This window comes from Palaemon carinicauda, chromosome 44, assembly GCF_036898095.1.
Source record: "Palaemon carinicauda isolate YSFRI2023 chromosome 44, ASM3689809v2, whole genome shotgun sequence".
Classification (NCBI taxonomy): Eukaryota; Metazoa; Arthropoda; class Malacostraca; order Decapoda; family Palaemonidae; genus Palaemon; species Palaemon carinicauda.
Window position 1 is genome coordinate 615,373 of NC_090768.1, and position 15,000 is coordinate 630,372.

The 15,000-nt window shown below is 31.3% G+C and overlaps 1 protein-coding gene across 2 annotated transcripts in view; it reads left to right on the forward strand.

Annotated features, from left to right (window-relative positions):
* Window positions 1–15,000, forward strand: part of LOC137634167 (uncharacterized) — a 327,902-nt gene that overhangs the window by 73,070 nt on the left and 239,832 nt on the right. The window contains exons 1-2 of one of the 2 annotated variants that reach the window (XM_068366427.1): window positions 81–169; window positions 13,822–14,951. In XM_068366427.1, coding sequence (XP_068222528.1) covers window positions 14,912–14,951 — 40 coding nt within the window. In that variant the 5' untranslated portion in view covers window positions 81–169; window positions 13,822–14,911. Of the gene's footprint in view, window positions 1–80; window positions 170–13,821; window positions 14,952–15,000 lie in introns of those variants that run through there. The other variant, XM_068366426.1, reaches the window with a different exon arrangement.

The following is a 15,000-nucleotide window of genomic DNA, read 5'->3' on the forward strand; positions in this document are numbered from 1 at the left end:
AATCACACGTCTACGGAGTCACAAGACTCTGAGAAGGGGGATCTCATGGTCGCCGAAGACTCGGCTATGTTGTCAAAGAGGATTTTTTTTACTTACTGGATATGCAGTATCCTTCCGGACGTTGCAGAGTCGATATCCTTTGGCGGCAGAAGCATCCTGCTGCAGAGAGGTACGCTGTAAAGTAGAACGGAAAGGAGAGCGTGGAAAGTAATTTGAAAAATGATGTGCATTATTCGTGCGTTGAAGGTGTTTGTTGTTGTTATTATTATTATTGAAAAATGACGTGCATTATTTACAAATTGAATGTGTTTATTATTATTATTATTATTATTATTATTATTATTATTATTATTATTATTATTATTATTATTATTATATGTATTGATAATTTCCTACGCTTTTATGAGGGCATAAAATTTTCGAAATAGCAAATTGCCTAAGAGGTTTTTGTACCTTCAAAAAATGACGGATCCCTTATATAATAGAATTTTATTTAATTTTTTATTCAATTTTTTGTTAATCATAGTGTGGTGTTTCTGATCTTACTGTTGCTGGTTCTTGTTTGGTTATGAACACACTAAATGACAAAAATTATTTTTTTTATTTTTATTTTCGTAATGGTACTTTTGTTTAGGTTCAAAACATTAGTCTCTCCTATTGAAGATCATTCTCTTTAATTCTCTGCACCTGTATTAGGTCTTGGGTGTGAGTCTTAGGTGTTTGCAATCAGCATGCAGCTTAAGTAACATGAAAATTGTGTTCGTGCGAGGTCTGGAAAAGTACTGTACAGTATTCTTGTTCAGTCTTTTAACGGATTTTGTTCAGCCCTTATTATTATTATTATTATTATTATTATTATTATTATTATTATTATTATTATTATTATTATTATTATTATTATTATTAATTGCTAAGCTACAACCCTACTGTAGATGGAAAAGCAGGATGCTACAAGCCCAGGGGCTCCAACAGGGAAAATAGCTCAGTGATGGTTTAATTAGCTTCAACAATGACTGTCGCATCGTGTATTTCTATAACTTGGTTTTAGTGTACAAGGGAATTATTTCAAAGAATTCGGAATTTGTAAGGAAGAGAAGCCAATGGACTGCCGAACTAAGAAAGTTTGTGGCATAAGAAGACCATAAACGGACGCAAGTGGAATGACATGGTTGAGGCCTTTGTTCTGCAGTTGACCTATAACGGCTAATGATGATGATGATGATGATGATTGTGTGTGCGTGTGTATTTATATATACACATGTATTTGTATATATATATATATATATATATATATATATATATATATATATATATATATATATTTCGTGGTATTTATTGTAATAGTAACTAACTTGTAGCTATATTTTTAAAGATCGTTTTATTCAGTGATTGCTCCAAAATGTTCTGGTATAGTAGATGGAGGTGGTTTGGGCATGCTCTTCGCACTCTCCAAGAGAGATTAGTTCACCAAACTTTCAATTGGGCTCCACTAGAGACTAGAACTATAAGAGCTGGAAGACCCAGACCTACATGGCTGAACACTATTAAACGTGAAGTAGGAGATTATTAAATTGGAAAGCCGCAGCTGTTAGTATATGATCTTGGATACGCTACTTAAGATTTTTTTCTGACAGTGAAATTGGAAAAATATTATTAAGTAATGAAAATAACATGTTTTAGCATGTGGGGATATTTTAGATCTTTATTCACAGTGCTTTTTACGGTTTAAAATTTTAAAGTTCAGTTACCGTTGAATTTAAAAACGTTAAAGAATATCATGAAAGTTTTGCTTCGTTTATTTAATCAATAAACAGATCTTGTATCAATGACGAAACCATTTCACTTGCCATGTTTCAATAACAAAGCAATAGTCATAGAATTAATGTTTAGTTGTCTCTTATTCATGAGTAATCTTGGTTTTTTTTTTTTTTTTTTTTTTTTTGAAGGTATAACGTAGCGTTTTAGGAAATCCCACGTGATCTCTAGTGGATATTTCTAGACATATACGGTAGTGTATTTATCATTCAGCATGGACAGGTACTTATTTGTACCAACCTAACGCCATCAATTTTTCAGGCATCCTGAGTAGAGTGCATGGCGAAAGAGGTCCCCAGTTTGTTTCCATGAAGTGTACTGTATATTCTACTAAAAGATCTTTTAGCTGCATTCGCGTTTTTATCTTTTTGCTTGCCTCAGCTCCACTTCCTCTCTTCTATCTTGCTGTCCAGCCTCTTTCCTTGATTTAAAGGCTGTTTTCATGGTCCTATCACGTATGGGAACCCTACTCTACAGGACCTACAAGATCAGTTTGTCGTATACAAATCACACTGCATAACTGGTATTTATTGTCAAATCAACGATGTCGAAGTACATAGAGAACAAAAGTCTTCAGTTTCTTCTTGAACGAAATATTTCTCATTTATCAATTCTCAAATGTGAATTGTTTGATTACCAACAGATTTAATATTTGCATAGCCACAAGTTAATACACCCTTGGTAACCATGGTCCGTATGTTCTGCTAATCTCTTAAATTCCAAACCATAAGATTAGCAGTTTCTTGAATTCACCATATGATTATCAGCTTTGTTCAACTTGGTGCAGTTTATACATTTTATGTGTTGTGAGTTACATTTCTTGGTGGCGAGATTTTCAACACACTTTTATCATCTGTCTTGATCATGCAGTCTATTTCAAAATGTCTATAACTTTGAAAGTAGTTGCAGGTGATCACGTGGTACCTATTACTTATTAGTGCAACCCAAACACTTACCAACTTCCTGGTGTAGAAGGTCAAAATTCATGGGTCCGTCCAATTTATGTGGACCCAGTAGTACTTAATTATCGAATTCCACGGTTCTGCGACTTTCCTCCTACTCCCAAGCTATGGAATTATATTCTTGATGTAGTTGTAATCAATATCATTTTCTTGTTTACCTTTGTCCAGAGTAATTAAGGGATACCAGGTAGTTTTTCCCAGTGACATTTGCATTAGAAAGGAAGGAAAAAAAAGGTCTTTGTGGTATGTGTGAACAGTAATGCCACACAAACTGTAAACGCGACTCAGGATTGGAAAGCTATCAAACTCTCTCTTTAGCCCTAAACTCCATAGACTTGAGATTCTTCTGTTTTATGTTGGATTCCAACTTAAGTTTTAAGCGGGAGGGAGTGAAGTGTTTAAAGTAGTGTTATTTATAATATGAGAATGTTGGTTCCCTAAATTGTTGTATAATATAGAAAGATCTTGATTATTGGCTCTGAAAATAACCCATTAAGTGGGGTATACATGGTCTATAGGTTCGTCGAACCTGCTTGTCAAACGGTTTGAAGAGGTGGAGTCAGCCAAAGATGTATAAGGTTTGTGGACAATAAAGCTTTCTTCGAACCGTCGGCAAACATGTTTGACAACCAAACACCCCGTTCACACGTTCGAATATCACTTCAAACACTTGTCCGACGGACAACTAACCGTTCGACCGTGTAAACCAGCCTTTAGACATGTGATGTTATTTCAAATGGTATTCCAGTTGGGTATTAATGCTAAGGATTTCAATTTTACAATTTACTGTAAATTTTTTGGCATTGCCTAAAATTACTTGCATTGTAGTTCAAAATATTTTTTGGTAAGTGTTAGTTTTATCATTAATGTAGTATGAATGTGGAATAATGTGTTTCTGATAATTTTAGACTTAATTTAGACAATTGACGACACTAATTTCCGATGGAATTAAACGCGCTTCTTTATCTAACCATTGTTGGAAACGGGTGAAAACTAAAATGAATGACACGATGAAGTGTTCTTACCTAACCTTTTAAGGCTATGTCTACCTATATTGTAATTTCAACCAGGCCATATCACCCTAGGCCTAGGGGCTTATTGTGGTCAGGACCCCTCGAGCAGTGCCCAATAGGCATATAACAAAAGATCTTTGTAGTTTCCTTTTGACTCATAACTCCGTTCGCACTTCTGTTCCTATTATCTTGTATATTTCAACTTAAGTTTTCTCCCCACCACACATACTGTAGTTTTTGAATAGTCTCCAAGCTCCGACGACGAGCTTAAAGGTCCACAGGTCTTCCATCTCAGGGCACCTGATACCATAATTATAGGAATACATCCTAGCTTAATCTTCCTTAACATAACTTGACCTAGATTGTGGAGACCATAGAGAAAAATATTTGAGTCCATACCTTAGATATCTAGCATCCACACCAAAACGTTAGTCAGTATTGGTCTTCTCTCTTCAACATCTCACCGTCTTGCTTCTAATATTGTTAGAAACAAGGTGGAAGGGGAACGGAGTTTGTTACAATATTCAACTTGTTATAGTATTCAACTACCATTTCCAAAGGAAATTTGTTAAAATTCCCCAGATTCATAAAATACGACCGCAAAAACCCCATATGATATTTATTTGTATGTGTGTGTATATATATATATATATATATATATATATATATATATATATATATATATATATATATATACATATATATATATAATTATACATATATATAATTATACATATATATATATATATACATATATATATATATATATATATATATATATATATATATATATGTAGAAATCACGAAAGCTGACACGTGATGAATATAAAATGTATTATAGCCACGAAAGGAAAAATGAAAAAGACTTGATTGGAGTAAGTACTTTCATCCATAGTATAAATATAAACTTGATGATGATCTAGGTATTTTAAAAGAAAATTCTAATCTTGAGGGTTTTGTTTCAATCATTAATTCATTAGTACCATCAATAAAATTCACTATAGAAAATTAAGAAAATAACCGCATCCCATTTTTAGACGTTTTAATAGTTAGAGAAACAGATAAATTTAAGTTTTCCATATATAGAAAGCCAACAAATAATTTTTCATATACATTTTTACTCCGGTCACTCTAAAAATATAAAGCATTCAGTTTTTTCCTCCATGTACCTTAAGGCATTGAGAATTTGTAGCCCAGATTACATAGAGGAGGAGTTCACTAAAATACAAAAAATTGCAGCAGATCTTTGTTATCCCAAATATTTCTTGGAAATATGTATGAATAAGGCTAAGAAAACATTTATAGTGTCCAATTAGAGAGGAAGGAAACTATTAATAATATGATTTGTTTGCCATTTCATGTTTGTTTTTTAGATGTTATACCCCTTTTGAAAAAAACTAGACATTGCTGTAGTGTTTAAATATAATTGTACATTAAAAAACATGTTAATTAGGAATAGTTCTGGAAATGATAATAATGTAATATATAGCATTCCTTGTTCAGAGTGTAACCTATTTTATGTTGGCCAAACATCAAAAAGTATACCAGTCAGATTAAAACAGCATCAGGTGGCCGTCTCCAGGGGTTCTCTTAATAATGCCTTGGCCTCCCACTGGTTAGGGTCAAGTCACAGAATTGGTTGGTCAAAGACGGAAAAAGTAATCCATGTAAATGACTATTTCCAAAAGAATATTGTTGAATCCTTTTTAATCTTCTGTACTCAAGGTAGAAATTTGAATCTAAGCCCAGGTGTGTTTTCCGTTAATCCAGTATTATCCTTTTATCTAAAATCTGACTTCTCCGGAATTATTAAGAAACTGACAGCTGTTGGATCCCCTTCTCCTGTATAAATACGAGGTCTTTGTATAAGAAGAAGTATATGTATTCTCATTGCTGAGTTTGATAATGTCCTGAGTGGATGAAAGTACTTACTCCAATCAAGTATTTTTCATTTTTCCTTTCGTGGCTATAATACAATATATATGTGTGTGTGTGTGTGTTATTATTATTATTATTATTATTATTATTATTATTATTATTATTAGCTAAGCTACAGCCCTAGTTGGTAAAGCAATATCCTATAAGCTCAAGGAATCCAACAGGGAAAAATAGTCGAGTGGGGAAAAGGAATAAGGAAATAAATAAATGATATAAAAAGTAATGAACAATTGAAATATATGTATATATATATATATATATATATATATATATTTGTAGTACACTATACATATATATATATATATATATATATATATATATATATATATATATATTTGTAGTACACTATACATATATATATAATATATATATATATATATATATATACATATATATATATATATATATATATATATTGTGTGTAATTATGTACATATATTATGTGTGAACATTTAAATATGTTATATATATATATATATATATATATATATATATATATATATATATATATCAACCCACGAATGGCATTCAATACCGAATTCTATTTTGGGAATATATATCCACTTGGAATTCATTTTATGGTAACAGCTTCTGGCCGGGTGGAGATTCGAACCTCCGCCTGTGGGCCGTAAACCATGCCAGCAACGACTCTACCGACTGAGCTATCAAGAGAGAGAGAAGATTAAGACAAGTACCCGCTTGTGCTTGTGATATATGTTCATATATATATATATATATATATATATACTATATATATATATATATATATATATATATATATATATATATATATATATATATATATATATATTACTTGTACACTAACTAATTTTTTCAAACAAGTCATAAATACCCTTTAATAGATCTTTAATGTGTATATGTATATACATAGTGTATAAATTTGTATATTTACATATATATATATATATATATATATATGTGTGTGTGTGTGTGTGTGTGTTTGTATGCACTGTATATGTTTGTACATCTATATATGCATAAATATTTATAGACGTGTATATGCATATATATGTGTATATAAATACACACACACACACACACACATATATATATATATATATATATATATATATATATATATATATATATATATATATATATATATATATATATATATGCCCATATTTATATCTTTATACTATGTATATGTATATTTATGTATGTGTTTATATATGTACTTTTATATATAAATATTTACAATATATGCAGTGTACATGTATATATAATTATATATGTGTATATATATATACTGTATGTGTATATATGTATGATATACGTGTATGTGTATATATGTATGATATGTGTATATGTGTATATATGTATGATATATGTGTATATGTGTATATGTGTATATATGTGTATATGTATATATATAATGTATATATATTTTTATATATATGTTTATATATACTTTACGTACTTGTTTCTATGTATACGTACATGAATGGGAAGGTGGTGTTAGTTGACAAAATGGTGGTACTAAACCTAAACGACAAAAAATATTTCAAGAAAATCAACTCCGCCCACCAAACATCATGAAGATAAGCAAATGATTTTTAGTCAGAATAACTTCCTAGGAAGTCTTCATCTTATCATAGTAGTCAAAATAGTCTTTAATAAATAGCAAATGTCAATAAGAACCTACAATTTCAGTATTATTCCAATATCATTGTAATAGTATATTAATTAAAATTTTTAGATTGGAAGGAAAGTCTTTTACTTTATAGAAATAATTATTTACTTCGTATATGATTTCAAGTTTAATACTAATATGCTGACAATTGTTTTCCAATTTTTCCCTCAGCTTCCTGTATTGTTATTTTTTCGAAAATAAGATCTTGAACTATCTGAATGTTTTTAAATTAATTTATTATTATTATTATTATTATTATTATTATTATTATTATTATTAGTTAATCTATAACTCTAGTTGGAAAAGCAGGATTATATAAGACCAAGAGTTCTAACAAGGAATATAGCCCATTGAGGAGAGGAAATGAATAAAGTACATGAAGTAATGAATGATTAACATAAGATATTTTAACATCAGTAACAACATTAGAATAGATCTATCATATATAAACTATGAAGTCTCATGTTCAACATAAAACGTTTGCTGCAACTTTGAACTTTTAAAGTTCCACCGATTCAATTTCCCGATTAGGGAGATCATTCCAGTGTCTGGTCGTAGCTGGAATGAAACTTCTAGAGTACTATGTAGTATTGAGCCTTATGACTTTAGAATTAACTGTATACCTATTGCGTACTGTGTGGGAAGATCTGAATGCAAAGGATGATTAGAACTAGCTGAACGACGGTACCAAGAGCTTAATTTAATATCAAAATCCGGAATAAGAAATTAATTTTTATCCAATCAATTAAGGTGAGATTCGGCAACTAAAACACGCATAGCACTTTACATATACTCGCCTGTTAGATGCAGTCGCCTACTCTCTCTTGTTCTTTGTATCTTATCCTCACTTTCAAAAGGCAGATGAGTTCGTTTTTTTTCAACGACCGTAAAACTCGAAACAAGGCAGAATGAAAGAATTAAAACTTATTCAGAATACGTAGATCACAGAAAATTTTAAGATTTTCTCTAAGCAAATTTTTGTGCCGTTGAAGAAGAAAGAGGCCGAATGTGTTATCAAAAGTAAATTTGCAACCAAGAATCACACACAAAATTTTAAGTCTTATAGAGTTGAAGAAACCGTATCAGTGCTGAGAGCTGGATGTTGAGGAGTCACTGTCCTTCACCTATTTACAATCACACTTTTGTTAGGGTTCAACTTCATGCCCCACACTTTGCACCATGCACTGATTGTTAGCCAGATCTCTATTAAGGGATTCAGCAACGCCAGATCTACATTCTGGTGATGGAAGTGATGCAAAGAGAGTAGCATCATCTGCATATGCAACAAGCTTGTTTTCCAGGCCAAACCACGTGTGTGTGTGTGTGTGTGTGTAGTATTAAAAGTAATGGGCCAAGAACAGTATCCTGATTAACACCAGTTATCACATTCCTATACAGAATATAGTGCCTATCAACAAAAACTCTTTGCAATCTATTACTGGAAATGTCTTATCAAGTCAGTTAATTCTCTTTAACTGGATCTAAGACAATCTTAACAGTAATGCTGTTTTTTTTATATTATTTACTATTGATGGTGATGGCCTTGTAATGGAGACAAAATATCTAACCTTTTCAGTCCAGTTGGTAAACAATAGAGTTATTGGTTGCGATTTGTTGACCCTGGTCTACCATTTTTGGTGATCCACAGCGTCATGTCTAGTTGCACTAGGGTATTTTGTACTCCTAGAGACATGATTGTTGACCTTGGAAGTAAAATTTTACAACTTGCTGAGGATACAATTTTTTTTTCTTATATATCTGCTTCACGAATATGAAATATGGTTGGTAGTTATTCGAAATTTCCTAAGAACATCGACAGGTGTTGTAATACAAAGAAAATAGTATTAAATTAAAGTAAATTCAAGTTCTTGTTTGGCAAATCTTTAATTATACTCCTTAACAATCTACTTTAAGTAAATACTTATTACTACAAGCTTTCTTATTGGTTTCACATAAATGTTCCAAATTGTAGCCTAACAGTATATCTCGCTATTTCCCGAAAGCTAGGCAGTATTGACGAACATGCTCCAAAGCCTTTGTTCTAACATCGTTGTAATATATTTATGCTAATCTCTTACATCACCAACATCCGGGGAGCTGAAATAATCGTAATTTTGAAAAAAGCTAATTGTTTGATCGTCTTCCAGAATATGTTTTAGTTTTCATAAAGTAGCTATGCAATCACTTTTTAGTGTATGGGCTTTTTAGAGTTGGCAATTGGTTCTTATTTTGCCGCCATTTCTGTCGACGGGCTTTGCCTTATTCATGCTCCACAGTGTAAAGCTAATCGCTTAAGTCGTTTTTTTGTAACACAAAAACTACTGAATCGATTTGGACCGAACTTTGTAGTTAAGTTGGGTACAACCAAAGAATAAATCTAACATTTTGGATAAAGTGCATCAAAGTCCAAGTACGCAACAATACTTTAAAATTAGTTTTATTGTTAGAATAAATTGCAAATATTATGTTAGTTTATTTTTTGTATGCGAATAACGTTACGCAAAAAAAATACTGAACCAATTTCAACGAAACTTGATGGACATGTGGGCTATGACCGAAGTAAAAGTACGAAGTGGAATTAAAAGCAAAATGCTTGGCATGGCGAACGCATGCTCTCTGAGTGCCCCTCTAGTTCATTGTGTAATAATATGCCTTTAATTGAAAGGCTCATAACTTTGTTTCTTTATTGTTAGCTTGGGGACCACTAACTGCAGTAAGTTATTTCCCTTCTAATTTGTGTCAGTTTGTGGCTTGTTTACCATGCTTACTTAGTCTTGTTTATACCCTTTTCCCAATATGATTAATTTTTTAATGTAGGCTACATCTTATATAAGTCGATATTGAAACATTCTGCATGACATACTATTCATGGTTTCCTCAAATCTGGCATTTAAAATATGCCTTTCATTTTAAAGGTCCGTTGGATGCATTATAATGTTTTAGGTTTGTGTGGTCACAACGAGTCAAGATCTGATCTGAGATGCCTTTGCTTTCTCTTAAGAGATGTCTCCTGAATCAAGAATTGGTAACAATCTCTTAATACCTTGCTGAAGTTACTCAAAAAAGATATATGTGTCATACCTTTTGGATGCATTTATGATTCGAGTGTTTTGAGTTCTGTACAACTCCATAATTTAATTTGCAATATCCTGTGTAAGCCGGAAAGTTCTTATTTTTTCAAGTAATTCTTGAGATTCTTAAAATCTATGAAGTAGTAGAACACGTTATGGAAAGAGAGTTGGGGTGGGGCAGGGATTTAGCCAATACATCATAACTGAGCCCTTTGATAAACATGGCAAAACAAATTAGTAATCAAACTGGATATCATTAGACCTTGCCGAAAGCCTCTTATGGTTAGCATCGCTATTATATAGCCTTTATCGTGTAACACTTGTCCCTCGATTTGAACCTTAGAACGAAAAATGGATGGAGCGCTTCCTAGACCTGGTGTGCGCTCCAAAATTAGCATGCTATACGGGCTACCTCAACCTTACGCTCCTTCGGTTTGTGGAATCCTTGGTGCCCTTGGGCAATGACGCCATAGACTGTCTGGTTGGCGTTGAACTAGGAACTACGGATTCAATACGTCTGCTGCATTTGTATTGACTAGGTGATGGTAATGGAGGGGCCAGACATTGCATACGGACGGCCAATTAAGTCGAGTGTTGTGGACCGATGGAGACCTTTTAACATTGTATTTCCCCCACTATAATGTTCAACAAAATAAACATAAAGCAAAGGTGAAGTTTCAATTATGCATCTTGCAGTCATACATACGTAAATAGGCATATGTGTTTATATAGCATGTATACATTTATATATATACATATATAAATGTAATATATAAATATATATATATATATATATATATATATATATATATATATATATATATATATATATATATAAATATGATATATATAGATATAATATATAAATATATATATATATATATATATATATATATATATATATATATAAATATAATATATATAGATATAATATATAAATAATATATATATATATATATATATATATATATATATATACATACATACATATAAAATTTTTGTGGTCTGAATTAATGTATATATGAATATATCCAGTATTTATACATATAGTGTATACATACATATATAGAACGCAGACCAACTCGAAATATACCAGTTAATTGATTATTTACCTCTGTTCGTTGATTTAATTAAACTTAACTATTTTTCTTGATTCTCAAAATATCTAATGTATTTTTTATTACACCACAAATTTCCGCTGAGTCTTGATTCCTATTGACGGAACGTTTACCTTTGTTTTTTTCTTTGATTTTCTCTCATACAATTCTACATTGCTTTTGAATTATATATATTATGTACCTAGTTATTTTTATTTTTATTTGACTATATGAATATATATATATATATATATATATATATATATATATATATATATATATATATTTATATATATAATGTATATATAATATATATATATATATATGTAATATGTATATATATGTAATTATATAATATATAATATATATAATATATATATGTAATATATATATGATATATAATATATATATATATATATATATATATGATATATATAATATATATATTATATGTATATATTATGTATATTATATATTATATATATAATATATATATATATTATATACTGTATTATATATTATATAATTTATATATGTATATGTCTATATATATATTATATATATATACATACATACATACATACATACATACATACATACATATATATATATATATATAATATATATATATATATATATATATATATATATATATATATATATATATATATGAAAATAGGCATCTTTAATACTGAGGTCAACGTAATTTTCATCTGTTTCTGTAGTGCATCTCTTACATTGTTATTAAGTAACAATTTGAAACCAAATCTTGAAATTGAAATCCCTCGTCTTCCTTTCTTACTCTTACGTCGTCCAATTTATGGTAACCAATGACGTCATTTAGAATTCCTGCAATGATTGCTTAATCAAGGTCTTTGCTCTCCTCTGAATTCAGAGAGCTACTTAAATCCTATGGATTCATAAGGGCGATGTCTTTTAGAAATCTTTCAAGTTACAGATTCGATGTCCAATAGTTATCTGGTACTGCAAATAGTATTATATTTATCACCCATTTTCTGCTATAGTGTGATATCTATCATCCATTTTTTTATCATCTAACTATTGGTATTATGAAATATGATAAAAATCACTAAACATTTATTATTATAAAAGGAAATTAGTAAAAACCGTTTGGAACTAGGTGATTAGTTAGATAATTAAAATAACACCAAAATATTAACCCACAGGGCTAACGCTTGTAGTGGAAGATGGTAGGGTGCAAATTGCCCGGTAGATGTAGTACTGTAACACTGCCGGTAACCGGTTATCTTATTTTTGTAGTTATTTATTTCAGTGGGCTGAAGACCTATGGTATATTGGTTCTCAAACAAATTGACCATTGTATGATGCAGCAAGCTTATTCGTCTAGATATGGAGGAATTGGATATAGTAGCAAAGTATGGCGAAGAAGAAATTTTATAATAATGAAAAGTGTATTCAGTCATCAGTTGATGATTTTAAAATTGGAAATTCTTGCTCATCTTTTTTCTCCAGAAGCAATTTTTTTTTGTCAGTTAATCACACAAATTCCCTTTAATGAATAGTAGGGCACTCAATCATTTACAAATAACCGATGTAGTAAATGTTGATAATGAAGGGTGGCAATAGCCTACAGTTTAAATTGTTTCCATTGAAAAATCTCTCTAGCTTGGTGGCCTCAGTAAATTCCTCTGGTGTCCGAACTTGAGGACCGCTGCTTTAGTCTTTGTGTAAGCAATTAGAATACATTTGATGTGAACACTTGGAGGTAGTGCTTTGTTTCTATATGAACAGAAGAGCAATTGTGATAGATTTCAGTTATTCTAATACTCAAGTCGATTAGCTATATTTGAATGAATTTAATATATACTGTACATCTTGGTATCTTGGTAAGTGGTGCCAGCATTATAACAACTCGAAATATAAACTTATGCAAAATGTAAAGAGTGGAGACTGAGAGAACTGTAATATCATGAAAAGAATAACAACTAGTGATGTTTGCACTACAAAACCATATATGTAGATTTAAAAACCGTCGCAGTGGTTTGTGTGTACAGTACTCCGTTCAATAAGCAAATTTTACTATGAAAGTAGTTGCCAATAGTTATTTATAAATTGAATAAGTGAGTCCAGTTTTCAAACAGAATAATTATCTTGGATCCCAGACGTGAGACCATAAAAGTCACCTTTATCTAATGATATTAGCATTGGTGATCTTTTTCATACTTTAGTAAAATTAGAGGGGTGTATATAGGGATTTGTATAAGTAATTTCTGTTTTCTTTTGTTACAGGCCTTGAATTCTCAACGTAGTCTGGTCTTGCAGCATTTCACGTATCCAATCTCCCTTGAAGGTTGCATTAACTGGCAAGGATATAAGAAAATAATGAAAGTTATATTGAGGAAGCAAATGTCATAGATAATTTTTGCCCTGTTTTAAAGTCTCATGTAATCTTAGAACAAAAGGATAACAGTATTGAAAAAGATACCCTTGATGAGCTGAATAGTGGAAATATCTATGTGGTCCCCGATAAAAATTTCTAGCCGTTGAACCAACATAAGAGTGCAATCGTACATGGGCATCAGTTTAGACATTCCTGTATTAGGTAGCGCCAATCTGGCACTGTTGACCAAAAGTGTTACGCCGGCCCCTGGTACCCGTTGTCCAGTAGAGACACTTGTAAAGCGTTCTCGTCGTCACTATCTATACGTCCTCATTGTTATTTCACCATATCCAAAGTACACTGCTCGTTGTAGTGTTAATTCAAAGAAGATAGATTTCCCTAATTTGACCGAAAATTCCAGTGAAGGTGGTATTGCTCGGTGCATAGGAGGGGAAAGTGTAACCCTAGGTTCAAGTTGGGCCTGTCTTGGCTGCTGTTTAAGTGCCATAAGTTTAACTTGTTCTTGGTTCAAGGTTATAAGTGACAGGTGTGTTTTGAACTCTCGTAGGGATGCTGCTTGCCAACCAGCCCACGCTCGCTTAGAAGCCTGGATTGTCAATCACGGACCTTGGGTTCCTTAACAATTGTCGTTAGCCGACTGCCAACCCATCCTGACGACCTCAGCTTGAAGAGAAGCCATTCTTTACCAAACGGAAACTTTCTCAGTTTTAGAATATATTTCTTTGTGAAACGACGACGATCTCTCAAGATTACATATGATTTTATTAGTATTTTAGGTATTTTTAATCCCACTGAAGTGTTGCTCAATTTAAGAAACTTGCTCCAGTATTAAGCCCAAAACCTTTATTAAAGATATTTGTAATACAGCATATTGAGAAGAAAATTGAAACATAAAGATTACCAGTTATCATACAGGAGTTTGTAATTTGGAAAAGAATTATCTAGTCAGATCCTCTTGTTAATACACTCCTTGCCATAATGCACACCAGCACCGTGCCTACTGTAGTCGCTGAGAAAGGTAAGAGAACACGAAATATATATTATGGTTCTTTGTTTAAATTTCATGT